At 31.1% G+C, this 27071-nt stretch overlaps 3 protein-coding genes across 3 annotated transcripts; all 3 read left to right on the top strand.

Moving 5' to 3' along the window:
- The first annotated feature begins 6853 nt into the window (after positions 1-6853).
- LOC114760521 (CDT1-like protein a, chloroplastic) lies at positions 6854-11514 on the top strand. The gene is made up of 8 exons (XM_028949778.1): positions 6854-6934; positions 7050-7242; positions 7386-7505; positions 7704-7929; positions 8737-9471; positions 10136-10337; positions 10434-10524; positions 11102-11514. Exons 2-8 carry the CDS (start codon positions 7079-7081, stop codon positions 11166-11168), a joined length of 1605 nt encoding a protein of 534 aa, XP_028805611.1. The 5' UTR covers positions 6854-6934; positions 7050-7078; the 3' UTR covers positions 11169-11514.
- Positions 11515-14182: 2668 nt separating this feature from the next.
- Positions 14183-21900, top strand: LOC114760530 (TMV resistance protein N-like). Its single transcript, XM_028949785.1, has 6 exons — positions 14183-14819; positions 16604-17705; positions 17806-18081; positions 18185-18997; positions 19068-19644; positions 19918-21900. The coding sequence occupies exons 1-6, from the start codon at positions 14326-14328 to the stop codon at positions 21678-21680; spliced, it is 5025 nt and encodes a 1674-aa protein (XP_028805618.1). The 5' UTR covers positions 14183-14325; the 3' UTR covers positions 21681-21900.
- A 3504-nt stretch (positions 21901-25404) lies between these two features.
- Positions 25405-25884, top strand: LOC114760520 (TMV resistance protein N-like). The gene has a single exon (XM_028949777.1). The coding sequence runs from the start codon at positions 25405-25407 to the stop codon at positions 25882-25884; it is 480 nt and encodes a 159-aa protein (XP_028805610.1).
- The last annotated feature ends 1187 nt before the right edge of the window (positions 25885-27071 follow it).

The raw sequence follows: 27071 nt of genomic DNA, 5'->3' as shown, positions 1-27071 counted from the left end.
AAAAAAGAAGAAGCAAAACTAGTTGTTGAAATAACCAGCACTAACCATTATTTCTATTGTTTGCTTGCCAAACCATCAAGTAAAATTACAATATTTGTTAGGAAAAATCACAAAAAAAATGACTATTATAATTTTAAATTTTAAATCAAGAATTATTAAAAAAACGTTGTCATTTACTTTTCGAGTGTAGTGATTTTCTTTCTAAATATAGTAACTAATACTAATTTAAAATTTTAAAATTCCATTGTCATTTTTTGAAATTTTTCCTATTTGTTATTCTAAAAATATTTTCTTCATCTAACACCTTTTAATGAAAAAATGCATTCCGTTAATTCATTTTTTTATAGAAGAGAAAAATAATATATGTTATATATTTTTATAATTTATATTATTATTGGTAAAAGAACGTTAACGTAATATAAATTCCTTGTAATCATTTTTACTCTAAACAATCACCGAATTTTAAACTTATAATTAAGAAAATTTAAAATTATAAACAACAATAATAAAACAAAAGACCCATACAATTCCCATAAAACCTCAAGTTATAGTTAAATTTAACAAAAAATTGTATTTTTGATATGAACACCAGTGTTTACTATACATGTTATTCTGACATATATAATTTTTATTGTGTTCCATCTTTGTAGTACTTAATGGTTAAGAATACTTTTTTTTTTGTTGCCAGAAGTAATAGCTAAGAATAATTACTCTTAACTTATTAAAACGAAAAATACTACCTCCGGTCCTTAATATAAGATCTTGTTTGATTTTTATTTTGATCCTAAATATAAGACCCTAATTCACTTTGTCTTTCATGTTTATACATTTTTTTTTTCAAAGTAGCTCTTCTAATAATGATAATTCTAGTCAATACACTTGATTAGTAAGGATATTTTAGGAAAGACAACATCTATTTAGGACAAATAACTAACTCAATTTATTCATTAATCTTTTCAAATTAGTCAACTGACTTTTATAATTAGAAGCGGAGTTAGTATTATAATACGAAGAAATAAAGGAGGGCGGAGGGCCCCGGGGTGGCGCTGGGAGGTCGACGTGGCGGTGGTTGAAAATCACATGATGTTGGCCCTCAGAGGAAGGGCCTTCCGTTGCTTTGCCGCAAAACGACGGATGCGTGAGCGCTCCCAATAAAAGGGGAGGCCAGTGGACGGTGGACGCGTGGAAGGCGTGACTCGATGCACAGATGGAAGGTGGGGGTCAACAGAGATCAGGGACGAGTGGCGAGCGAGGGTGCCACGTAGAGCTCATCACATTGGCGGGACCCACAGAGGGGTTCGTTCGTTATTAAATTATTAAATTATTAATTATTAATGATTCTTTTTTGTTGTGCGTGTTGCCTAGAGGGGATGGAAATTATAGAAAGGAGATCGCAGAAGTAAGAAGAGATACAATGCACTGAGTAGTCTGTGTTGCGTTGCGATTAATGAGGTGAGGTCAGAATTAGTTAGTGGCTGCCGCAACAACACTTCCTATTATGATCTCACCAACTTGGCATCTCCCGCTCAGGGACCAAAACGGGGTTCATGTTCCTGTACCAGATTAAAAAAAAAAAATTACAATGAGATTCTAAATAAAAAAATAATTAAAAAAAAAGTATTAGAGATTATTATTCTTATTACAAGATTTGTCATTATATGCAGCTAGACTCTGGGAGTAGTCACAGAACGCAGCTTTCGTAGGCTGTGTTTTTTAATCTTCTAATGTTGTAATTTCAAGCTCACGCTTGCCTTTCCTATAAAAAAAAAAAAGATTTGTCATTATAAATTGTTGAGGTTGTTATTAGAACCTTTTAGTAATTATTTCTCTTTTCTGGGATTTGATTGTAATTCCTCGTAAAAAAAAAGAATTGTGAAGGCTCAAAAACGATAAAAAAAAACTAGTTAAATTTTTTAGATTTGTTACAAATTTATTTTTTATAAAATGTCTAGATTAAGTGTTTGATATCCTAGTACTAACTTTTTGATGGCATTAACCTAGCTGTTTTCTTTTTTTTTTTGGGCCCGGAAACCAAGTACTTCATAAAATTGACATATGTACTGTAACAAGAATGATATAATAATGGCACTAGATAATGATCCAATGTTTTTTTTTATATTTAAAATTTTATTATTATTATAACATTGAATGTGATTCTTAATATGAGATTTAAAATTTTTTAATCTATTTTATTTTTTATATTTATCATTTTTTCTTCAATTAGTTTACCAAATTTATGAACTGAAATATAGTCTAATATTATAGAAAAATATTTCAGACAAATGATATCATATTTATCATAATTAAATAATTTATTTAATTGTTTTTAACATATACAAATCAGCTAAGAATTTTTATATTAATAATGGGAGGGAGTAGTTTTTTCAATATAAAGGACAGGAGAGCGTGTATATGCATGCTCTCCCATATGTTTGCAAATAAGTTGTGTTAAATTGATTTTTACTTAACTGCTTGCTTGGGATTAATGGGTGTGATGAATATGAAAGAAGATAAGGAATTACTAATTTGGAGTGTTGATATAGGAGTTAGGTTGAGCATCACGAACATTTTGGTTAGGAAGGCCAAGTATCGTGTGGGGTTTAAGCTAATACCAAAATAATTAATAAATTTTAAAAGATTGATTTTGTTATTAAAAAAATATAATCACCTTTATTCAAAATATATTCATTTGAAATATACTAGATAAAAATCCGAATTAGCAATTTTTTAAAACAATGATATGGAATAATTATACATTATTTTTACAAAATATTAAATTAAAAATCATATTAATTTAACTGGACTTTGAGTCTTTGGCTGTTTTGAGAGTGAAACTTTAGAGTACTTGTTCATAACTTGCTTTTTTGCCAAGTCAATGTGGTTTGGTTGTTTTTCTATGAGATTTCAACTGCATAATTTCAATAGTTTCATTTAATGGGCAAGAGATACATTTTTTCAGCTGGATAAAGATGGTAGACATGATCTAATTTAAAGAATTATAATTCTCATCAATACTCTCTAGAGTAAAAAGAATTCTGTACTGCATGAAGTTAAGTCTTAGCAACTGAAAGCCGTAATTAAGGAAGTTTTAGGAAATCTACAACTCATAAGGTTAGCCTTTTATTGTCTTTATAATGGACCTGTTCAACAACGCAGCTTTTTTGTAGATCATTTTGACATCAATTCTCAACAAATGTTGTTCCATTATTTTATCGAAAGAGTAGAAGAGGACTATAAGGTTTTCTGTTATGGCATCATATGTTTGAGAGGTTCTCTGGTTCATAAATTTTCTTGCTTGCACTTTAAGGCAGTTCATGACTTCTTCTATGCTCTTTGTTTTCATACGATGATTTATTGAATTTTGTCACATAGTAATTTTAAGCCACAGGAACCTCTTCTTGTCATTTGCGTGAAGACAAAGTTCATCAATTTGCATTTTTTCTATGTAGAATCTTCTTCCATTATTGCACAGGATATTTTGATGATGTTCAACTTCGTTCTAAATTATGATATTTGTTCTTCTAATAGTGATTTAATAAGGAATTTTTTTTTATTTTCCATTTCTAGTCATTCTCTGATGCAGTACCATAAATTCTGCTCTTTATTATTTATATATTGTATTTTTATTAAAAAATTAAAAAATAATTTACAATTTTCAACATAATTAAGAGACTAAAATTTTTAAAAAGTTTGCTATAATCATGAAGTTAAATTATTATATAAGTTATATAATTTTGGGTCCCTCGAGTTTACTCTCATTTTAGCTTTAATCTTTCAAGTTTCAAACAATAAGTTTTGGTTTCTTAAAAGACCAAATAGTTCAAGTTTTTATTGAATTATAAGGGACCAAAACTTATAATTTAAAATTTAAAAGATCAAAATTAAAATGAGAACAAATTGGAGAGACCCAAATTTTTATTTAACCCAAATTTTTATAAGATCAATCCTTATTAATAAAAGAAAATAATAGATATAAAGAGTTTGACTTCAGTTTTTCTCTATATGTTTAACTATATTGAAAAACAAGCTGAACCAAGCAAACAGCACATGATTTGATTTGCAAATTAGATTAGACTATTTAATCACTCTCAAATATGTTTCGTGGCATGTAAGATTAAAATTCTTTTAATAAACTACTTAATCACTCTCCCCCTGCACGCCCTCTCTCGTTATATATAAAATAATAACATTCCATACAAAATGAATTTTTTTCCTTGGTAAAAATACAAAATGATTGTTAATTTCAATTGTCTTCTATGTTCCATGGGAGATATTCAAATTTTCAAAAGAACCAGACTACATTAGCCTAGAGATATTTTTTCTTCTCTGAGGCCATTGATATTATTATACCCGCGCGGGAGTCAAAAAAAGTTTTTAAAAAGCATGTAAAAGAACAATATTTGTACATTGTTAATAGATGTTACATTTATATAATAATCTAATGATAATTTAAAAGAAAATAACAGGTTAATTCTGATTTTATTAAAGCAATAATAATAGTAGTAGGAATCCATATATTTTTATGTAATATAAAATTTATTTTTAAAACTTTATGCCATATATGAAGCTCGCGCTAGTTATATAACTAACAATGATCGTCAATAATGCAAGAACAAGAAATTACGTGTTAGTTTTTTCCTCTTGTCATGTGTACAGGCATGCTAGTTATTCATGCAATTTTTTTCCAGAAAATAAATATGACAAAAGTATTTTTTTTTTTGATATAACAACTAATTATTTTTTAAAAAGATATTCATATATCAAGTTTTCATATACTTCATTCCATTACTAACCGACAATCCTTGGCGTAATGCATGCCCTTTTTTAAACTCAATTAGGAAATTAGGAATAATATCCCATGACATATGGAACTAGCCATTGATAATTTGGATTTAAATTAGGTTAAGTCTCAATTGGGTCCTAAATAAAGTTCCATTTGGGGGAAAAAGCTCCAAGGGGATTTGTTTTTCTTAATGCAGAAGACTTCAACTTTCGAGTGGAAACTTTCATATAAAAGGTATCATCAATTAATATAGTCATCACTGGTCATGCATAGACATTTTAACATAGACTAAGTAATCTTTTTGGCCAAAAAGAATTATTGCCCATCCAGTATTAAGAGTTATTTATCTAATTTGATTAAATTACTGATAAAAAAATTAAAAAAAAATAAATTATTTAATTATAATGTGTGTGATCTAATCTTTCTAAACTAATTCTGTATAATATTATTAAATAATATATTATTTTATGAATAATAAAATAAATTAAAATATTTTATTTTGGACAAAAAATAACTACTTTCCCACTTCATGTATGCCTCGGCTTGCAAAATGGCCCTTCGGGACTCAACCAATTAATGGCATCATCAATGACGTAACAATATCCTCTTGCCAATTGGGGTTTGGAGGGCTTTCTTCTTTATTATATTAAGATTTGGTTTTAATTGGTAAGGGGAAAAAACATTTGGTTCCAATATTGTCTACTTTCACATATATAAAAAATGAAACTATATTTACTTAAAAAACTGAGTAATTTAACTGATGATTGTTATAATGGATGCATGTAGAAATTTGTATTCCTTGCTTGCAAAAAAATTACTATCTCTCAATTAAATATAGAAGCTGGATAATTAATTTATAAATCTTAAAGAAATTATTTATTTATAACAAATACATGTTAATTTTTCTAATTAGAGTACTCTTTTTAATAATTTGTATTTGATACTACTTTTCTTTAACATATGTAATTAATAAGGAGAGTTCAATAAAAAGTTATAAATTTAAGAGATAAAACAAATTAAAATCTTATATTTAAAATCAAAACAAATCCTTTCACTAATTTTTGTATTTAGGACAGGAGGTAGCATTATCTAATTTACAAGGATATGCATGTTATCACATCTTCCTTTTGCACCTTTATTTATAAAATAAAATAAGAAGCTGGACATGTATTTTTGTTTCTTTAATTTATATCAAATTTTACTTTGACTTCTTAATTTTTATAAATTATATTTTTTAATGAAAATAAACTACCTTTTTTAGTTTTCTAATTTTAACATAAATATTTTTATTAACAAAATTTTTTTTATTAAAAATATGTTTTATAAAATTAGTATGCGAAACTAAAATATCATATAAGTCAAAATAGTGGATGTGCTCTTTTACCTGGAAAAAAAAAAAAACAAATTCCATGTGGCATAAAGTATCCTCCATCATTATTATATAGACTGTTTTCTTTGAAGTATTGATGATAAAAAAATAAACTTTCTAAATTAAGTTTAGTCTAAACCTAAATTCTAAACATCGAATCAATTAACATATTGTTTAAGGAACTAGAATCTATAGTTATACTTTTGATTACTAGATTCTAGCCCTTGAACATGGAGTACGCTATTGTTTCATCTAACGACACGGTGCTTGCATATAATATAGAACATTCCCATTTTCACAATTTAAATTGCTCCCATTTTCCTTGAATTAAATTTAAATAATTATAATAAAATATAATAAAAATTAAATAATTTAAATTAAATTCAAACAATCCAAAAGAAATAAACATCTTGAGAATCTGCATGTGAATGGCTTAGTTTCTGATACAAATCTCAGTATTTTAATAGGGAGCGAATTGGACTGTCATTTTCCTTGACACCTCTAATGGGCCGGGCCAAGGCCCATATGTAGTGGATCTCGATAAATTCTCAGCTTCTGGTCCATGCAAATTTAACAAGAGGCCTAAAAATCATCACCCTCGAGGAGGGTGCCCAACCAGCAACGGTCATATGCCCTGAAAGTTAAACGACGGCGTTTTTGTCTCTACCGGAAAAATATGAACACTTGGATCATTGATTATTTTCCCTCCCATTCCGCTTCTCCATCAACTCCAAAACCTAGCTAGTCGAGCTTTGTGTCCAGTTCTGCAAGTGCAAATTCAGGTAATGCTTCTCCTTTTCCTTCTAGCGAAGGGTTATAGAACTGCAGTGTTTTCGCAAACGATGTGGAATTTTCGCAATGCATGATGATATTCTTCAATTCTTTCATGTCCTCCAGTTCTTCCTGTACTGTGTTGCTGTTGGAGGATGGATCAGAAAACACTGGCTGAAGGGGAACAAAACGTTTTGAATTTTAAGTGTGCGAAGATCCTTCATGGAGCTGATAAATCTATCGCTTGTCAGACTCCAGAGAAGACTAGTGAGCCCTTACCCGCCAAACTCAAGGAAGGATCCACACAGCTTCCAGAAACGTGAGTGCCTAATTGCTTGTGAATTGCGTCCCTTGAAAAATTTTCCTGTAGGAAGTAATTATTTGTTTGCTCTTTTTTTCCTCATCTGTGATTGAACTGTATTTTGAGATTTTCTTTTGTTTTTTAAATTTCCGAGATTTCAGATACAAGGCTTTAGAAGATTTGTTTGACTCTATGAGTTGTTCACTGAGGTTGCTTCGTCTGTGCAAAAAATCTACCACGTTTCAAAACATCTGTTCCCAGGTTGAAGTTCTTGCTAAAAGGTAATTGAAACTTTTGCTGCTGTTTTAGTTATATTTATCTTCTGCTTTGTTTTATTTTCCGATGTCCCTGAGATAACTAATGGATCCCATTGAAGGGCTTGGGTTTTTATCCTTTCCTGAATTTCTCTTTCAAATTCAGTTCTCATTTCTCACTATTGTTGGTTGGCATGTTGTGCTGCTGCTATTTTCTCTTCGCAGAAAATTCTTGCACAGGGATCTTGGGCAGATAAAGTATATACTTCCTGAAGCCATATGCATAGAGAAGGTATTAGTACATGATAATAGAAACTTGTGTATGAAGCCTGATTTGAAGATCACCTTGGTACATGAGGTTGTGCTAGGACAATCCAGTGAAAATACTTATGTGGCTCTCCGGCAACTTTTTGGTTTTAGGCTGCTTGAGTTCTTCAATACGCATCCAGAGGTATCATTCCAATATTGTGTTGTTATGGCTTATTGTATTTGTTCTGTCTAAAGCTGTTATGACAACCATAGCAATATTTTGGGATCGTCCTATAGGTCAAACTTATCTGATTTGCTTTTATGTAAATATCAATTTAAATTCTCGTGGTCATGTGGCTGGATTGGTAAACAAAATAGCATGGAATGAGAAGTGTCCCTTATGTCCTTAGATCAAAAAGGTAATAAAAATAAATAATTACTGTGGAGTGACGATAATAGGAGCGTAATAGATATTATGTACTTCTCTGATCCACAATATAATTCCTTTTTCCTTAGTTTGGCTTGGTCCAAAATATAAATCCAGTTTGATAATATTTAGAGCATTTAATATTTGTCTCCCTATTTTCCCCTTCTATACAATTAAACTTTATAAGTAATTAGTCATAATAATTAATCTAGCATTGACTTTTGTCAATGGCATATTTGGATATCTATTCTTTACATATTTAATATTATAACTACCATTTAACTAATATTTTTTGGTCCATGTGAGGTGGTTAAACCAGTTATATTGTGGCCCAGAGGAGTATCTTGACTTTTTTGTGAAAGGAAAAGAGAATTTCTTTCCTACAATTCACCAAGTGGGGTGTAACTTTTAAATGTAAACCTAGAGAGTTCTGATCCTTTTGTAATAACTCTGTTTGTATGTAGATTACCTTTCTCTATACTGTGATTTTTGAGTGTGGTTTCGATCTGGTAATTTTTTTTTTTTAATTCAAAACAAGTTAATAAATCTTTTTCAGAAGTTTTCTTTACTTTTGTGGTCCAGAATACTGATATCCCAGAAGCTACTCTACCAGAACCTTTTCAACAAAGAAATAGCTTGATTTGTGAGGACTTGCCTGTAGATCCTTCTATACAATCAACTTCCGATCAAAATCAACATCTATTACAGGAATGTCAGCCATATCCTTTAAAAAGGCATTTCTCAAAGAATAATGCTGTGTCAGAGACAGAAAATAACGTTGTAACAAGTCCAATTGGTCAGTCACATCATTCATCTGATTGCTTGGAAAATGAAGGAGGTGAAGGTGGCAGTGAATGGCAGAAAAAATGTACTACTTCATATTTGAAATCTGATAGCACAAATGATCAGGACATGGAAAAAGGACAGCAGAATGAATCATGTTCTATGGGATTCCAATGTAGTGTTGTTAATACACCAGCACGTCTGATTTGCTCTCCACAGTCTGTTAGTTGTGGTAGTTATGAAAGCTCTCATCTCAAGATTGCCTCATCCACAGATATGTTAACGACAGAGACACCTGCTCAGTCAACACCTAGAAGATTGGCACCCAGTTCTGATGTTAAACTTAAGATTGTGACCACCCAGAATTCAATCTCATGCAATAAGCATGTAAAAAGAGTTCTTTTTTCACATGAAGGTGATTATGATGGTGACAAGTTAGAATCAAGTAGAGATGCTTGTGATAACATCCCTGAAGATGGTCGAGCATGCACTGAGGATTTTAGTGTTTCTAATTTTGTTGTTTTATCTCAGAAGGTATGCCTTCTGACCCTGCTCCTATTTTTTAATTCTTCAAGGCATGGTATACTTCCGGAAATCATTCATAATTCCATGCAATGATTGCTTTTTTTATATACAACAGAAAAGTTGCAAATAAAACTTTTCTATTTAAAATTTTGTAGACTTTACTTTTTAGGTATTATTGAGCGAGCATGTATTCCTTTTCCGTGTTGTTCATAGATGCTGGTATTTTGTTCATTTTGTATCTTGATCTTGGTTCATCTCAAACCTAGTGTACCTTGGTGGGATTAAAAGAATAAAATAAAGTTCAGTGTTGGTTGAGTTGATCATCTTCGTGTTATAAGAAGAGTGAGGGACATACTAAACAATGTTAGCCCATATTCTATTTTTCTCTGCTTAAAAAAAAGATAGAGAATGGGGCAGTTGTATAATTCTAAAAGATACATTCATCTCCGTTATATTCACTTTTGGCATGGATACATTTTGAAATTTGAATAGTGTAGTAAGAGTTTATAATTAACTTAAATGTGTTGTCATAGAGGCCATGATTTGATCAAGTTATTGCTCTTGCCCCAAATTATTTTTCCTTTTTGTTTTCTGGTATTTGTTACATGCTTTTTATGAGTTATTTGTGGTTTTATATTGTTGTCATTATCTCATATTTGGTTGCTCAGTACAGGTGGCTGAGTTCATTGATTGTTCTCATGAAAATACAAATCAAACACATGGTGGTGCAGCAACTGGGCAGCAGATGCCTTCATCGTTGCTTGGCCTTGTTGATGTGATATATTCTATATTTGGTTCCATCAAATGCTCTCCAATCACAAAAGAGGAGCTCCTGCACAAGATAATAATGAACAGTTTAGATTTTGTTGAGATGAGTATGTATTGATTGTGACTATAACTCAAAGTAGTTTTTAATTGCTTGTTAGTGTCTTAAAAATGACGAGTGACTAACTACTTAGTCTTCTCTACAGGAGAAGCTGAAGAGCAGATTAATTTTCTTGAGAAGGTAGTGCCGGATTGGATCTACAAGAAGTTGGGCCCTAGTGGAGATACTATGTACTGGTGAGTCTCTCAATTTGCATCTACCAACCATGCAAACTGAGTGGATTAGATCATTATCGTCAGACGCCAAAGTAAAATATTTCTCAGCTTTGTGGATTTGTATATTTGAAATTCGGTTTTGATTAAATAAAACTAAATTTTTGTGCGTTGGTTTTGTTAATTCTAATGCATACAAATTATTATGCTTATATGAGTCTGTGGCCAGTATATCGCCCACAAGGTAGTGGTGCCCTACTAGTCACAAGACTAGGGACGGGCATATCATTAGATTTGCATGTCTTGTACAAACTACAGGTGGCGATGTCTTTTCTTGGCATTTGTTCCAACAAACTACAGGTGGCGATGTCTTTTCTTGGTAAAAACATCCCAACTCAGCGTTCTTTTTGTTCCATTTTGAGTTGTAATGTGCTGAAAATGAAGCCATCAATAAAAAATGAAAGGGAAATGAAAATCAAGCTACTATGGGATGTCATGCCACACTAGAAATTTGGTTTTCACTTTTAACGCTGCTATTAGTGTTTCTTTTGAATTTTGGATACTATGTCTCTGGAATGTCCTGACTCTGATGATTTTGCAGTATTAAGGAAGTGCCAGATTTGGAGTCTGTTCGATCAAGGCTATCTAGCAATGGCATTAAGGCTTGAATGATACTCAAGAGGGTTCAACAACCTGGGATTAGTGTGCCTTCATCGTTGCTTGGCCTTGTCGATGTGATATATTCTGTATTTTGTTATGTCAAATGCCCTCCAATCACAAAAGAACAGTTCCTGAACAAGTAAGGAACGGTTTAAATTCTGCTGAGATTATTATAATTTTGGATAGATGACTCATCCCCATGCTCATGTCCAAATTGCACTCTCCTATTTTCTCCTGTCAACGGTATAAGTCATCTCTAAAAGAATGACTTGGTCCAAGCCATTAGTTATTTGAAAAGTAGCTAATACTTATTTGTCATCTCTATAAGTCATCTCTAAAAGAATGAGTCAAATTGGTCCCTACAATTAATAACATCTATATTTTGTTGTCTCCTCTGCAATCTTATTTAAATATGGGTAGAGTTGAAATTTCTTTTTAATTTGAGATAAATTTAATAAGTTAGCTACTATGTTTTGATCTTGACGAATTAGTTAAAATGACTTGTGTGGGCACATCTGTTGTTTTTTTTTTCCCGGTCAACAATTACACTCTCCTATGCCATAAAATATGCCATGCTATGTATTTTTATATATCAGCTTCATTTTGCAAAATAATAAAAGATAAATTGTAATTTCTTTTATTTTAAGTAAAACATATTTTTATTTGTCAATAGATACGTTATAACAAGCAAAACATTGTTAATATTAAAAATATATTTTTAATGAATAAATTAGATTAATTGCTATTAAATAAACATAAGTAATACCGGAATAAGAGTATAAGAAGTACATACAAAAGTTATGCTTTTAATATTGTCCTTATGCTGTTTTCTTTTAGAGGTGACTATTCGGTTTTTTGATTTGGTTTTTAATAATAACCAAATTAACCGAATAACTGAATATAGTGAATTTTAAACACTAAATCGAGACTGATTAATTAAACTAACCGAAACCAAATTTATTGAAATATATAAATATATAAATATAAATATTAGAAAGTGATTTTAAATTAAAAATCATAATAAAACACAATTACAACAATTAATTAATAAATATTTTATCATTCAATGTGATTTATTATATTAATATTTATTATAACCATATTTATTGAATATAAATATATTTAAAGAGTTCACATATACCCACAAGTATATTTATTTTAATAATATTTATTAATAAAATACATAATATATTTATTTCAGTTTTTTGGTTATAATTGATTTTTTTTCCTATTAATTGAACCGAATATCGAAGCCAAATTGTTAAAAAATAAAAACAGACAACCAAAATAATCGAACCAAAAAACCAAAATTAAATTCGGTTCCATTTGGTTTTCGGTTACGGTTTGGTTTTGCTCATCTTTTTTTTAAAAAAACATTTTAACTAAAATTTTAATGATAATAAACCTATATATGAATATTTATTAAATTAATTTCTGTTTAAAAAAGAACTGTTATATAGGCAATACATGATTGCTTTATTGGAATGTTGGTTAAAAAAAAAATCAATTCATCCTCTTATAATATATTTATTTATTTTAATTAATACTTTTAAAAGCCTATAAATCTCTTCCAATAACAATCATTATGAGCACTTTAAAAAAGCTTTCTATAGCTCCCCTAAAAGTTTTGCTTTTGTGCCTCATTGAAAGGTGAAACGAAAAGCCCCCACTCATAATCACATCGTTGATTAGTTGGGAGAGATGATGATGGCACCACATTCATGCACAATGAAACAAGCGTAAAACTAAAATGTTACTCAGTTTGCTTCTGTTTTAGGTCCACAAAAACAGAGTTGAACACAATAATTTGCTCTCAACTATATTTACCGACTAAAAAAGATCAGTTTCATATTGACCTTTCATTTAGCGTTGGCTAGCTCATCAGGCTGTCAGCCAACTCACTCAAATTTAATCGTTTTCAGTACTAACTCTAGTTATTAATATAAAAACCAGATAATTAATTTATAAATATTAAAAAAAATTAGTTCCGTTATTTGTAACAAATCTGAACACTAGTTTGCATGTCCTTATCTTAAGTGCCTATAAGTATTTTCATGTAAGTTGAGATAGCTTCTCTCATATACTTATATATTATTTAATAAATTATGATTGAAAAGCTATTTTTAATATCGTGATTCCAAACAATCCCTGAATTGGTTTTTATAAATTATCATCTTTAATCATGTGTATTTAAACTACTTTTGAATTGAGAGCTTTTTATTATGTACAATTAATAAAAATAATTTAGACAAAAACTATACATTTTTAAGGTAAAATAAATTGAAGTTTTGCATTTAAAATCAAAGTGAAGCTCTGGTCTGGATTCTATATTTTAGTACTTAGCTGCTAACAATTTTAACCGTTAGGGTTGGACCAGGTGGCTGATGGCCTAATACAAAAAATATCCAAGTCTGCTCCCACGGTCTTCCATTGTCCAGGTCTTCTCCCACGGTCTTCCATTGTCACATCAAATGGCTACTCCATCTGCCAGTCTTTCTTCCCCGTGTTTCGACAAATCCTGTATATTATTACACGTGGCCTCATGAGATAGGAACTAATTGCACTATTATTGATATTATTGATCCATTCTTAATATAAGACCTATTTAACTAATTTGATTAGATTAAGAAAGTTAGGTAAGTTAGTTAATTATAAGAAATGTGACACGTTTTTTCTAAAATACCATAATCATCTTTCTTAATACCTCATATTTCTCTTCTACTTGATTATGGTTGAAGGAATATCTATAAGAATAATTTAGAGAAAATTGATAAATATGAGAAATAAGTTTTATATTTAAGACTAAAACCAATTTAATAATTGTATCCTGAGGAGTAGTGTTCTTAGATTTTTCCCTTTAACTTGAAAAAGGCAATCTCTTCTTATAGCCAATGAAATCTTATCTCGATCGTTCTCTCATATTTCATTCTACTTTCTACTTTCTACTTTCTACTTTCTACTTTCTACAAAGCCATTAACTAAACGAAAGGAATATATATATATATATATATATATATATATATTTTATAGCTTAGCTTCAATTGGAGTTCTGTTCTTTTTCATAATTACATCAAAGTGCTATTTGATCACTTAGTCTTCCGATCCTATTCCTTTGATATCTCTTTTTGCTCACTTCTTTCTCGGGTTCTTGCTGATTACTTACAGATGGCTCAGTTGCGAGCTGAATCATCTTCTTGTGTCACTTATAGATGGACTTATGATGTGTTCCTTAGCTTTCGAGGCGAGGATACTCGCTTGAATTTCGTCAGCCATCTCTACGACTCTCTGCATCGAAGTGGAATCCATGCCTTCATCGATGATGAATCCCTGCAGGCTGGGGAAGAGATCAAAGCGTCTCTTTTGAAAGCCATACGAGAATCCAGAATATCGATAATAGTTTTTTCTGAGAACTACGCTTCATCAACGTTCTGTTTGGATGAACTTGCTGAGATTGTAGAGTGCTTCAAAGGAGAAGGTCGATTGGTGTATCCGGTGTTCTATTACGTGGATCCTTCAGAGGTGAGATATCAGAGAGGTAGCTATGGAGAATCATTGCTTTATCTGCAGAAAAGATTGGAGACGGAGGAGTATAAGCTACAAAAGTGGAGGTTGGCTTTGTCTCAAGCAGCTAATTTGTCCGGATGGCATCTCAAGCCTGGGTATGCACGTCCTTGTCCTCTTCTTGCTTTTCATGTTATATTTTTATTATTCTAATATTAGTTTTTATATTTTATTTTTAACGAATCAGTGCTCTCTTTTGTTAAAGACCAATACAACGATTACCCTAAAAATTGACTTTTAATAAAAAAAATCAGCAATTTCCTCTTTTCTTCCAATTTATAAGAAACTTTTAATATATTTTATTATATTTATAAAAAATATTAAATTTCATTAAATTTTCTTTAAAATTTAATAAATTTTCAACTGTACTTTTATTTAAAAAATAAAAAACGCCATCGTCATTTGTTCTTAAAAGGGGGAAATAAGTAGCCCACGTCAGCACCCAGAAAAAATGAATTATTCCGAAGGAAGGTGAGTCTAATACGTATCACATATCTCAAATTTTAATATCCCCTGGACCTCTAAATCCACTTGTTATTTTTTCATATTAAAATTAGAAAGAATAATTTATTATTTAAGAATATCTCATATATCATCACATGAGTTAAAATTTTAAAAATAACATATTCTAATTTAGAATTTATTAATAAAAATTTAATAAATTATATTGTTTATAATTTTTAGTACTCGCAAAAATAATAAATTATAAACATAATCTTAAGTTGCTATTAAAATAATTTCTATTACATAGGGGCACATGGGAATAATAAATTTTGGAACAAGATGTCTGGTTTAACTTTTTAATATATACGGGGGTAACAAATTAGAAAAATATAATCAACAAGTTATATAAATCATACTTTGCACGGAGTAAATTTTTTTTTTCTCAATAAAACAAACTGTTATTTATATTTTCAATATATACATGATTAAGAAATTTAAAATAAAATGAGTTGTTATTCATACTCTTTATATGCAGTTGGTAGTAAATTGTAAATTAGAGTATCTTGCTGTTTACATTTTAATTTATGTGAGGATATAAAGATGAAATCCATATCCAAGCGACACCTCACATTTATATTTTAGACAAAAGTATGTCTTTAGTCATTTAATTTCACATAACTACATAAGGTTTCTTTCGCTTTTATCTTTTAGTTTTATTATAAGGTTTTTTTTTTTGTTCTTTCATCCTAATGTTGCTAATATAAAAAATGCTAATATTAAAATTTAAAATATTGATGAAGTATTTTTGAATATTGATATACTAAGTTTAATTTTCAAAAGAATAATATGCAGGTTTAGTGGATTAAAAACAATACTTTATAAAATAAAAAAATCAAATCAAGATTTCATATAACATTAAAGGGTTAATTAAAAGTGCACTTCTGCCTATATTTTATTTCACTCGGTAACATGGGATATCTCTGCTTATGGTTTGAGTGCGTTGGTTTGGCAACACTTAAAAATTACATAATACTACCTCCGGTCTTATTTATAAGATATCATTTGTAGACTACAAATGAGGTCTTATAATTAGGACCGGAGGTAGCACTTTCTATCCCTAATATACAAGTTAGTTAAAAAAATTTAATTTGATCCTAAATATAAGATCCCAATTCACTTTATCCTAGATAATTATCCTTTTTGCTCCTAAATAATCCTTGTCCTAATTGCATATGTTAAAGAGTTTTCATCAAGAGTTACTTCTAATACATATAATTAACAGGGATATTTTAGAGAAAAAAATAACCATATATTACAAATAATAAACTTAATTAATGTTATTAATATTCATAAATTAGTCCTGTAACTTTTATATTAATAACCAGAAATAGTATGTCCAAACAAGCATTGAACAAATGATAATTTTTGTCATGGGCAGGATGGCAAAAGAGCAAGAATATATAAGAAGGATCACTTGTGAAGTCTCTACAAAGATCAACCGCACACCATTACATGTCACCAATTATCCAGTTGGACTTGTGCCTCGGGTCCAACAAGTGATGTCACTTCTAGATCTTTGGTCCAATAAAGAAGTCAACATGGTTGGAATTTGTGGCATTGGTGGATTAGGTAAATCAACAATTGCAAGGGCTGTGTATAACTCAATCGCTGATCATTTTGATGGTTTATGTTTTCTTTCTAATGTTAGAGAAACCTCTAACAAGCATGGCTTGTCGTATCTTCAAGAGATATTGCTTTGCAAATTAGTCATGGAGAAAGATCTTAAATTGGGAGATTCCTATGAAGGAATTTCTGTTATAGCACATAGGCTTCGTGGAAGGAAGATCCTTTTGGTTATTGATGATGTTGACAAATTAGAGCAATTACAGGCTCTAGCTGGAAGATGTGATTGGTTTGGTTCTGGAAGTAGAATCATAATTACAACTAGAAATAAGCATTTGTTAGCATGTCATGGGATTAAAAGAATTTATGACGTCAAGGAATTAAATGATGAAGAAGCTCTTCAAGTGTTGAGTTGGAATGCCCTAAAAAAGGAAAATGCAGATTCTAGTTACCTTGATATTTCAAATCATGTAATACTTTATTCATGTGGCCTTCCATTGGCCTTGGAAGTAATTGGCTCCAATTTATGTGGCAAAAGGATTGATGAATGGGAATTTGCATTTGATAAATACCGAAGAATACCAAACAAACAAGTTTTTGAAGTCTTGAAATTAAGCTTTGACGCTTTAGAGGATAGAGAGAAGGAGATGTTCCTTGACTTGGCATGCTTTTTCAAAGGTGAAAAATTAGATGTCATAAAAACATTGCTTAGTTTCCGAGGAGTTCATCCTGAGTATATTATTGGAGCACTTATGGATAAATCCCTTGTGAAGATTGAAGAAAATTGTGTGACTATGCATGACATGATAGAAGAGATGGGCAAAGAAATTGTTAGGCAAAAGTCACCAAAAGAGCCCGGAAAACGAGATAGATTGTGGTTCTATGATGACATTCTCCATGTTTTACAAGAAAACACTGTAAGATTGTTTTATATGATGTTTTTTTTTAAACCTTTCCTTATATGAGTTGTATAAATCGTATAATGACATTTATTATGTTTGCTCTTTATTTTTAAAGGGATCAGATGAGATTGAAGCTATAATTCTAGACTTACCTGAAGATAAAGAAGTTCAATGGAGTGGAAAGGCATTTAAGCACATGAAAAACCTCAAAATGCTTGTGATTAAAAATGCAAGCTTTTCTAGAAGTCCTGAATGCCTCCCAAACACCTTAAGTGTATTGGAATGGAAGGGGTATCCTTCTAAATGTTTGCCATCTAATTTTCATCCAATAAGGCTCATCCGTCTTGACTTGTCCAATAGTTCTATTGAATTACTCCAACCACTTAATAAGGTATGTATATAATATATTGGGACGAGCTTTCTTTCCTTCCTTCTTTCTTTGTTTTTTTTGGTTTCTTTTTGAGTTTAAGAATAAATTTGTCTTTATTTTGCAGAAATTTGAGAGTCTAAGTTGCTTGAATTTTAGACATTGCAAGTTGTTAAGACAAATACCAAATTTGTCAGGAGTTTCCAATTTGATGGAATTGTGGCTCGATAATTGTACAAACTTAACTGAAATCCACGATTCAGTTGGATTTTTGGATAAGCTTAGAGAATTTAGTGCCATGCGATGCAAAAACTTGAGGATCTTACCAACTGGTATTAATTTGGCATCTCTTGAACATCTCAACCTTTATGGGTGTTTAAGTCTTCGAAGATTCCCAGAAATATTAGATGAAATGAGGAAAATAAGAACAATTGATTTGGATAAAACAGCCATAGAAGAATTGCCATCTTCTATTTGCAATCTGATTGGGCTTGAAAGCTTAAACATGGATGAGTGTCATAACCTTAAACAGCTGCCAGTTGTCATTTGTATGATGCCACACCTGTGGAAAATAACAGCAAACTTTTGTGAAGAGTTGAGACATTTTAAGATGCGTGAAAGTGAAAGAGAAGTACGCTTACAATGCTCAGCCATGTCTATGAAATTGGAACATGTTTGCTTCTCAAATTGCAATTTATCAAATGGTTCTCTTGACTTTTGTCTCTCTTACTTCCCCAATTTGATACAGTTAGATCTAAGTTATAATAACTTCACAACCCTTCCTGCATCCATCAAAGAATGTCACTGTTTGAAATATCTTTCCTTGGATAATTGCAATATGCTTCAACATATTGAAGGGATGCCGCAAAAGCTAGAAAAATTCAGTGCCTTGCATTGCACATTGTTGAGTGAGCCGTCAAGAAGCATGTTATTGAATCAGGTCTCTATTTCTTTTCTTTTTTTTTCCTATTTATAAATGATCAATTTTTAATGATTGTTAATCCTTTCAGGAAATTCACCAATATCCAGGGAAAAGAAACTTCATTTTGCCAGGAAAAAATATCCCAGAATGGCTTGACAAATATAGTTGTGGAGATTCACTGTCTTTTTGGGTTCGTAATGAGTTGCCAAATATTTATATGTGGATCCTTGTAAAAGACGACCAAGTTTCTCTGTGTGACTGTAAATTCTCTGTACGAGTCAATGACATTGTACAAGAAATTTCTTCCGGATGGTTTTCACTTTCAACAATGAAGAGATATCACATATATCTTAGCGACTTGCAAAGTATAGTTCGAAAGCTTCAACTCTCCCTCATGGATAAATGGAATCATGTCAACATTTCCATTGAGAACAGAACACAAGAAGTAAGAAGCAAAAGGGAAGTTTATTTTGCAGTTCACGTGTACAAGCAAGGAAATAATGTTGAGAACATCGAGTTCATGAACCCTAAAGCGTGCATCAATTATTATCCATGGAAGCTAATTCAGCAACCAGAAGATTTGGAACAATTGAAAGATGATGTGAATCAAGACTCAAAATCAACTAATTATGCAGAATTAGCTCATAACAGCACAACTTATCAAGGTATCTATTGTCCTTTTTCTTTGTGCACTTCTATTGATATTCTATCTTTTTATATATGAGCTACTATGCATGTTGGCTTTGCATTTAACTCATATAATTTGGCTTTATCATGGTCAGTGTTTTTTTGTATGATGTCCCATACAGTTTAATACAAGATTTACCTGTTATGATGATATAAGAAATATCAAACTCCTCCCCTGGTTGTTGGCAAACCTATAGATGATGGTTATAATTTGCATATATCTTGTGCGTGAAATATTTTCATTGTGGCAGATATTAGCCCAAACTTTTGCGGCATCTCCAAATTAAGTGAGAGGAAGGACGGGCGAGATAGCTTGATCCGAAGTAAGCATAATGCCATCCTAAGGAAAATTAGGAGATGGAAGGAAGATCACTCCATGATTTTGAAGTTAAAAGATCTAACTAATATGGTTGTGGCGGCTAACCAATTGATTGAATCGTTGGAGAATATACTACATTTGAACATAGAAGAGCAAGGGTACAGTTTTGTGCTGATGGATCTCAAAATTCTAGCAGATAAGGCACGACTTAAGGATGAGTTCAAGCAATTCCTAGCTCAAAATAGGCATCCTTTTGATCATAAATCTACCCCCTTCCAGTCCAGTGAATTAAAGGACACCACTGGTGAAGGTAGTTTCAGCAAAGCATCAGAAAAGCACATTTTGGATTTAGTCCGTCCAGAACTGCTCCAACATATTAAATGTATTGCAAGCTTAATGTTTGTGTTAGACTATAGCCAAGAATGTTACAATGCCTACACAAATGTTCGAAGACACGCCTTAAATGAGTGTCTCCTTCATCTTGAAAGGGAAAGATTAAGCATTGAAAATGTTTCAAAAAGGGAATGGGATAGTTTGAACTCCAAAATCAAAGGATGGATTTATCAAGTGAAAATATTTGTCAGGTTGTATATTACAAGTGAGAAGTGGCTTAGTGAGCAGATTTTTGGAGACAATGAGGCCAGTTTGATTTGTTTTGTTGGTGCATCAAAGGCTTTAATATTTTGGTTTTTAGAATTTTGTGAAGCTATATCTGTTGGCCCTCACAATCCTGAGAGAATATTTCGTTTTCTTGACATGTACCAAGTTTTGGCAGATCTTATACCAGACCTAGATGCCTTGTATTCAGGTGAGGTTGGTTCTTCAGTTAGAATCAAGTGTGAAGTGGTTCTAAACAGATTGGGCGCTTGTGTGGGGTCAATATTTCTTGAATTTAAAAATGTTATTGCATCAAATCCATCTCAATCTCCTTTCCCAGGTGGTGGGATTCATCCCTTAACCTATTATGTCATGAGCTATATTAGTTATCTCTTGGACTACAATAACACTCTTAATATACTGAATGGTGAAGAGGAATTAGAGTATGATATTTCACTGTACCACTCAATGAGCCATGACACATCACAAGATAGTGACATCCTGGGATCTTCCTATAGTAGTGTTTCCTCAGTCACAGTCCATTTTCGATCAGTCACTTCAATCTTGGAATTGAAGCTTGAGAACAAGTCCAAGTTATATAAGGAAGCTGCTTGCCAACACCTATTCTTAATGAACAATATGCATTATATGGCTCAAAGGGTTCAAGAATCTCAATTGAAGCATATTTTTGGAGATGAATGGATACGAAAGCACGTCTACAAGTACCAACAACATGCATGGAACTACGAGCAAGCTAGTTGGAGCTCGGTTCTCTCTTTGCTTAAGGATGAGAGAATTCAATTATCTATGTCGCGCAATCTTCTCAAGACAAGATTGCAGAACTTCTACGTTGCCTTTAAAGATATTTACAGGATCCAAACTGCTTGGGTGATCCCAGATCATTTACTGCGCGAGGGCATGCAAATCTCTATATCCCAAAAGCTAGTTCATGCTTATCAGGCATTCTTAAGGAAGTATTATAATTACATAGGTGACAAGCACATTAAATATAATGTTTGTGATATTGAAACTTCCATTTTGGGTTTCTTTGGGGGATCCCATAAGTCGTGGCCACATTCCAAAAGTTTTGCCTGCTGACCCTGCTTCTATTTGAATTCTTCTAGGCATGGTATACTTCTAAAAATCATTCTTAATTCCATGTTAATGCTGGCTTTTTAATATGCAACATAAACTTGGGAAATAAAACCTTTTTTGGTTTTAAGGTTGTAGACTTGACTTTATAGGTATTCTTGAACAAGTGTAATCCTCTTTGTTGTTGTTTATTTTGGATCTTGATCTCGGTTCATCTTAAACCCAATCTGCGACCAATCTATGACCTTAATTGTTCGTTGACTGTAAAGTTGTGCTCGATTTCATCGTCTTTGGATTATAACAAGAGTGAGGCTCGCCGAGGATACAATTTGTCATACCTGCCTCCCTTTTCGTTTGATTTAATTTTGTCATTTTACTTTATAAACAATAAGTTTTATGGAAAATAATTAATATTTTAGAAGAAATAACTAATTTTTACCAAATTCCTTATTTAATGCAAAGCTATTATTAGGTGCTTATACATAATAAAGAGGGGAGGGAGTAAAAGATAAATGGTAACAACATATTAGAAGGGAAAAATTGGAGATGAAGTCCTGGTTAAGAAATTAATTGACAAATGATCTTTAATGACTTTGCACAACTTATAGCTTTTCTTGTGAGTAATTATCTTTGTTTGTGAGACATTTTCCCTTTATGCAACTGATTTTTTTTTTTGTGTGTAATCCATTTTCTTTTTATGCAAATTAATTCTAATGTTTTGTTTAAACTATTTTCTTTTTAAACTTCTCTTGTATGCAACTTATTTTCCTCATACAATCCATCATAAGGACAATTTACTAATAAATTTGAGAGATTTATCCCTAGTTTTCCCTAAAATATGTAAATAAATTAGAGGGAGAATCCGGATTAAATCTGATTAAAATATCAAAATCCAAATTAAGGTCTAAACTTTTAACAAATCTCTAAGCCTTATTGGGAATCTTTAAATATTATTAAAAGACTAAAATGTCCTTTTATAATTTAAAATAATATTATTTTGAAAAAAATTAAGCCATGAAAACTTGACATTATATAGTATTTATTTATTCCAAATGTTTTACATAAAAAAATTTGGAAATACTAGGAGCAAAAAATTGACAATGCATAATATGATATTTAATACTAAATTTGATATATTGATAAGAAATTTATGGGAACAGGGACTTTTTCTGGTAATGGGAATAAGACCTTTTAATTATTTGATTCCAACACCATTAAATTAATAATTTTTCAAAGGAATTTTTTTTTCTTATAGTTGAAAAATTAGAAGCTTAATGTATTAGTATATTTCAGCATCAAATTTGTCATTTTCTTAAGTGCTTTGTTATATCTGCTATATAGATGTTCTCATCATATTATATCTTATAATCTTATTGCTAAAATTCTTACTAATAATTAATATGAGTTTGTATTAAAAATCCAAATAAATTTTCTAACATTTCATGAGATGGATGAAGTAATATGAACTTCTTAGTATAAATTTATTAAAAATTATACATTTTACTCTTTTAACAACATATGGAGTAAGAATGCGTGAAGCCGATGGTTCATCTAGCAACATCTCAAGAAAAAAAATTTTAAGTCATAAATTGATTGGACCAATTACCAGTTTGCTACTTTAAATGGGTATTTTAGTTTTTTAATAACATTCAAAAATTCCCAATAAGACCTGTTAGCCTAATTAGGAATTTGTTAAAAGTGTAGGCCTTAATTTGAACTTTAATATTTCAACCAGATTTAATTAGAATTCTCCCTAAATTAGATGTATGGATGTTCGATGGAGAGAAAATGATACTGGAATAAAAAAAAAACACAAACATCTAAAAGCAATACTATTAATAATTTAACTGCCATTTTGTTTTACATTTTTCACGACGACGACGACGACACTAGGCACAGGACTTGGGATGGGGTTAGCGCAGGTTAATCAAGATCTCTTCATTAATGACTTATTGGAAGAATTGATCTAGGATGAAGCACAATAATATTGCGTGATTCTTCTTGTAGTCGACTCTACTTAACATGTTAAAATTATTGTTGCTGTAGTAGTATTAGCTACTATCATAGATGCTCATGTCATTAAATTAAATCATAATTTTTCTTGCATAATTTGAGTTGTAATAAATTGAAAATATTTAGTTCATAAAATATACTACCTCCAATCCTTAGTATAAGAATTCGTTTGACTTTTATTTTGGTCATAAATATAAAACCATAGCCCACTTTGTCTTTTTATATTTATTCTTTTTTTTTGAAGTAGTCCTTGTAATAATAATAATTTTAACCAATACACTTAATTAGTAGGAACATTTTAGGAAAGACTATCTATTTGTTATAGATAACTAGTTTACCTAGTTTCAATCTACTCAAATTAGTCAATTAATTTTTATATTGAGTATCGAAGCTAGTAAAAGGGAAATGAAGCGTTGACAAAATTCTGCAGAGATCATTCGTAAGAATCAAGAATAATGGGGGTATGCGGCAGAGTTAGTTTCCGAAGCTATGCTGGACCGTTTAAAGCAATGAATGGTGAATAATTGGATATGATTGCAAATAATCTAAATAAATTGAATTTGTAACTCGACAGTAATAAGACTAAACTTCATATAATTAAGATTCCAAATCAATTCATTTTCTTCCGGTCAAAAAAAAAAAAAATCAATTCATTTTCTCCATGTTTGACTCTTTCCCATTTCTTTCTTCGGAACCATTAAATTTCAAAGGAGACACGACCAAGCTTCGTGGAAGTCTGTTCGCCGCTTCGTAGAACTGACGTTCACTGCATGATTATTTACTGGTCTGGACTGGTCTAATGTTCTTACAACTGGGAGGGGAAAAAAAAAACAGTAAGCAAACAAGCTCAAGCTATGCACGATGCACATTGGTGTTTTCAATTAGGAAAAAAAAAATACTCCTCTGGTCTTAGATAAAAAGAAAAGTTTTTTTTTTAATTTATAAGTCACTTTATTAAATTTTCAGCATGAATGTATGATTTTATCTTTCATTTATTATAATATAGGTAGTTGTCTTTTTTAAAAGGTGTATATATTAAATATGGGTAAAGTTAAAAATTATTATATTTTAATAAAGAATTAATGTATTTTAAAAATTTTTTAGTATGTGTAAAATATATTAAAGGTATCTTATAAATAGGTTCAGAGGAACACTTTAGTCCACAAGAAGCGGAACAAGAACCCACTTGATTTATGTATTTATAGTTACTTTACCTTTAAATTAAATGAGATGGAATTTATTAATACTCATTTACATTTTTTTAAACAATTTTACAACATTTCTATTTTTAATTACTTACGTTAAGGGCGGGCTCATTTTTTTAGTCACTTGATTTTTTTGTGATGCGTATTCTTTAAAAGTGTAATATATATATATATATATGTGTGTATATATATATTGTGAGGCAGTTTCGTGGAGGTTCTGCATCCGCTTTAATGATAGGAAGATAGGACGCGGGAGTTAATGCGTGATAGCTTTATAATCCAAGCAGCTTCTGAGAAGTTTCCTCGATCAGTCAACAAGACTATTCTGGCCCGTAACTTACCCAATAAGGTTGCATTACAAACTAGCGGATGACAACCTCGTATTCTGCAAAACTACCAAGAACTTCCTCCCTTCACTGTTTCTGGCTCAAAGATCGACGACATCTTTCTTCTTTGCTTTATTCTAGGTTTCTGGGAGTCTGCTAAAATTAGCGACGCACAACGTTGCTGCCATGGCTCAACCAATAGCGCCCTCTTGTACCGATTACAAGTGGGAGTACGATGTGTTCCTTAGCTTCCATGGTGAAGACACCCGCTTAGGTTTCGTTGCCTTTATTCGCGAATCTCTTCATCAAAGAGGAATTCGTGTCTTTATTGATGATAGGTTCATCAGAACGGGGGGTGAGATCACACCAGTACTCCTCAAAGCCATACAAGAATCCAGCATAGCTATTATAGTTTTCTCCAAAAGCTATGCAAACTCCGCATTCTGCCTGCAGGAACTTGCAGAGATTCTAGAGTGCTTTAAAGAAGAAGGTCAGTTGACATATCCGGTATTTTGTCACGTACATCCATCAGAGTTGCGACGTCCGAGAAGAAGCTATGCAAAAGCCTTGGCTAGACTAAAGGAGAGTTTTAATGACAATAAAGAAAAAGTAGAAAAGCGGAGGTTGGCTTTGTCCCAAGCATTAGGGCCTGTTTGGGTATCTTAAAGTGGTTTCAGAATTACTTTTTCGCAAAACGAGATAATCTCCTCCACATATTTACTTCGTAATCTGTAAAAGCATTTTTAAAACCATGGTTTGGTTTCTATCCAAACACACCCTAACTTAAGAGGCGGTCATCTCAAATCCAAGTATGTTTTTCTACAATGATTTGCTTCTTATTTTCCTTCTATAACTATTTGAATATTATTCTTCTAAGTTCTAACTTCTGAGATACTACTATTCTGGTATTATTTATAGGATAAAGAGATAAAGTTTTTTTTATCCTATTTATAAGTCACTTTATTAAATTTTTATCATGAATGTACTATATTATCTTTTATTTATTATATTGCAGATATTTTTTTTTAGAAAGATGTATATATTAAATAAGGATAAAATTAAAAAATTATTATATTTTGATAAAAAATTAATTTGATGTTCAACTGTGTCCCGTCCCAGTTATTTTGGGATGAGATTGTCCCATCCTGAAAGTTTTTGGGACAGGATAAGAGCAGGATGAGACAATTGTTTTGGGACGGGACGAGATGCGAGATGGGGACGTCCCGTTCTGGTCCCGTCCCAATATATTATTTTTATTTTTAGTTGTTATATATTTATTTTATTTACCGTTGTAATAGTATTTTGATAATGATATTTATCAATTGTTATTTTTTATTTGTTTATAAGTTGTTTTTGTATGGGTTACATGATATTCTTCATAGTGAATATTTTAGGTTTGTTTATTTTTTGTCTATCATGATTACAAAAATATTTTTCTTTGTCATTATTTCATTATTTTTATATATTTTCCTCACATAGTTTTTATTATAAGTTTTTTACATTTCCTGTATTGTTAGTTGTCAAATTTAAAAAAAAAAAGAGAGATAAGAGGTCCTTGTCCCGATCTAATTGAGACGAGACACCATTGGGACGGGACGGAGAAGCCATCCCATCCCTATTATTAAGGTAGGACTGGGACGGGATCGTCCCAGTTCTGTCTCATCCATGAACACCCCTAGAATTAATACAGTTTAAAGTTTTTTTTGGTTTGTATAAAATATGTTAGAAGTGATGAGTATTTTTAACAAAGTGACATGATTAAGTACAAATCTAAGATGAAATGTAAGGCTTTTGATTCCATTTTTGTTGTATTCTTTTTTTTTTTTGAAAAGCCCGGGAAAATCATGTTAATA

This window comes from Neltuma alba, unplaced genomic scaffold, assembly GCF_004799145.2.
Source record: "Neltuma alba isolate B1F8T4 unplaced genomic scaffold, ASM479914v2 tig00010984_pilon, whole genome shotgun sequence".
NCBI classification, from domain to species: Eukaryota; Viridiplantae; Streptophyta; class Magnoliopsida; order Fabales; family Fabaceae; genus Neltuma; species Neltuma alba.
The sequence above is the reverse complement of the archived record's forward strand: the minus strand, read 5'-3'. Positions and strand labels throughout refer to the sequence as shown.

What these genes read in the sequence shown, in the direction of transcription:
- LOC114760530 (XM_028949785.1), top strand. Translation starts at nt 14,326, where the DNA reads ATGGCTCAGTTGCGAGCTGAATCATCTTCTTGTGTCACTTATAGATGG. An exon ending in ATGTTTTACAAGAAAACACT is followed by an intron (nt 17,706 to 17,805) that starts GTAAGATTGTTT and finishes TTATTTTTAAAG; the next exon opens with GGATCAGATGAGATTGAAGC. An exon ending in GAAGCATGTTATTGAATCAG is followed by an intron (nt 18,998 to 19,067) that starts GTCTCTATTTCT and finishes TAATCCTTTCAG; the next exon opens with GAAATTCACCAATATCCAGG.
- LOC114760520 (XM_028949777.1), top strand. Translation starts at nt 25,405, where the DNA reads ATGGCTCAACCAATAGCGCCCTCTTGTACCGATTACAAGTGGGAGTAC.
- LOC114760521 (XM_028949778.1), top strand. Translation starts at nt 7,079, where the DNA reads ATGGATCAGAAAACACTGGCTGAAGGGGAACAAAACGTTTTGAATTTT. An exon ending in TCCACACAGCTTCCAGAAAC is followed by an intron (nt 7,243 to 7,385) that starts GTGAGTGCCTAA and finishes CCGAGATTTCAG; the next exon opens with ATACAAGGCTTTAGAAGATT. An exon ending in AGTGGAGATACTATGTACTG is followed by an intron (nt 10,525 to 11,101) that starts GTGAGTCTCTCA and finishes ATGATTTTGCAG; the next exon opens with TATTAAGGAAGTGCCAGATT.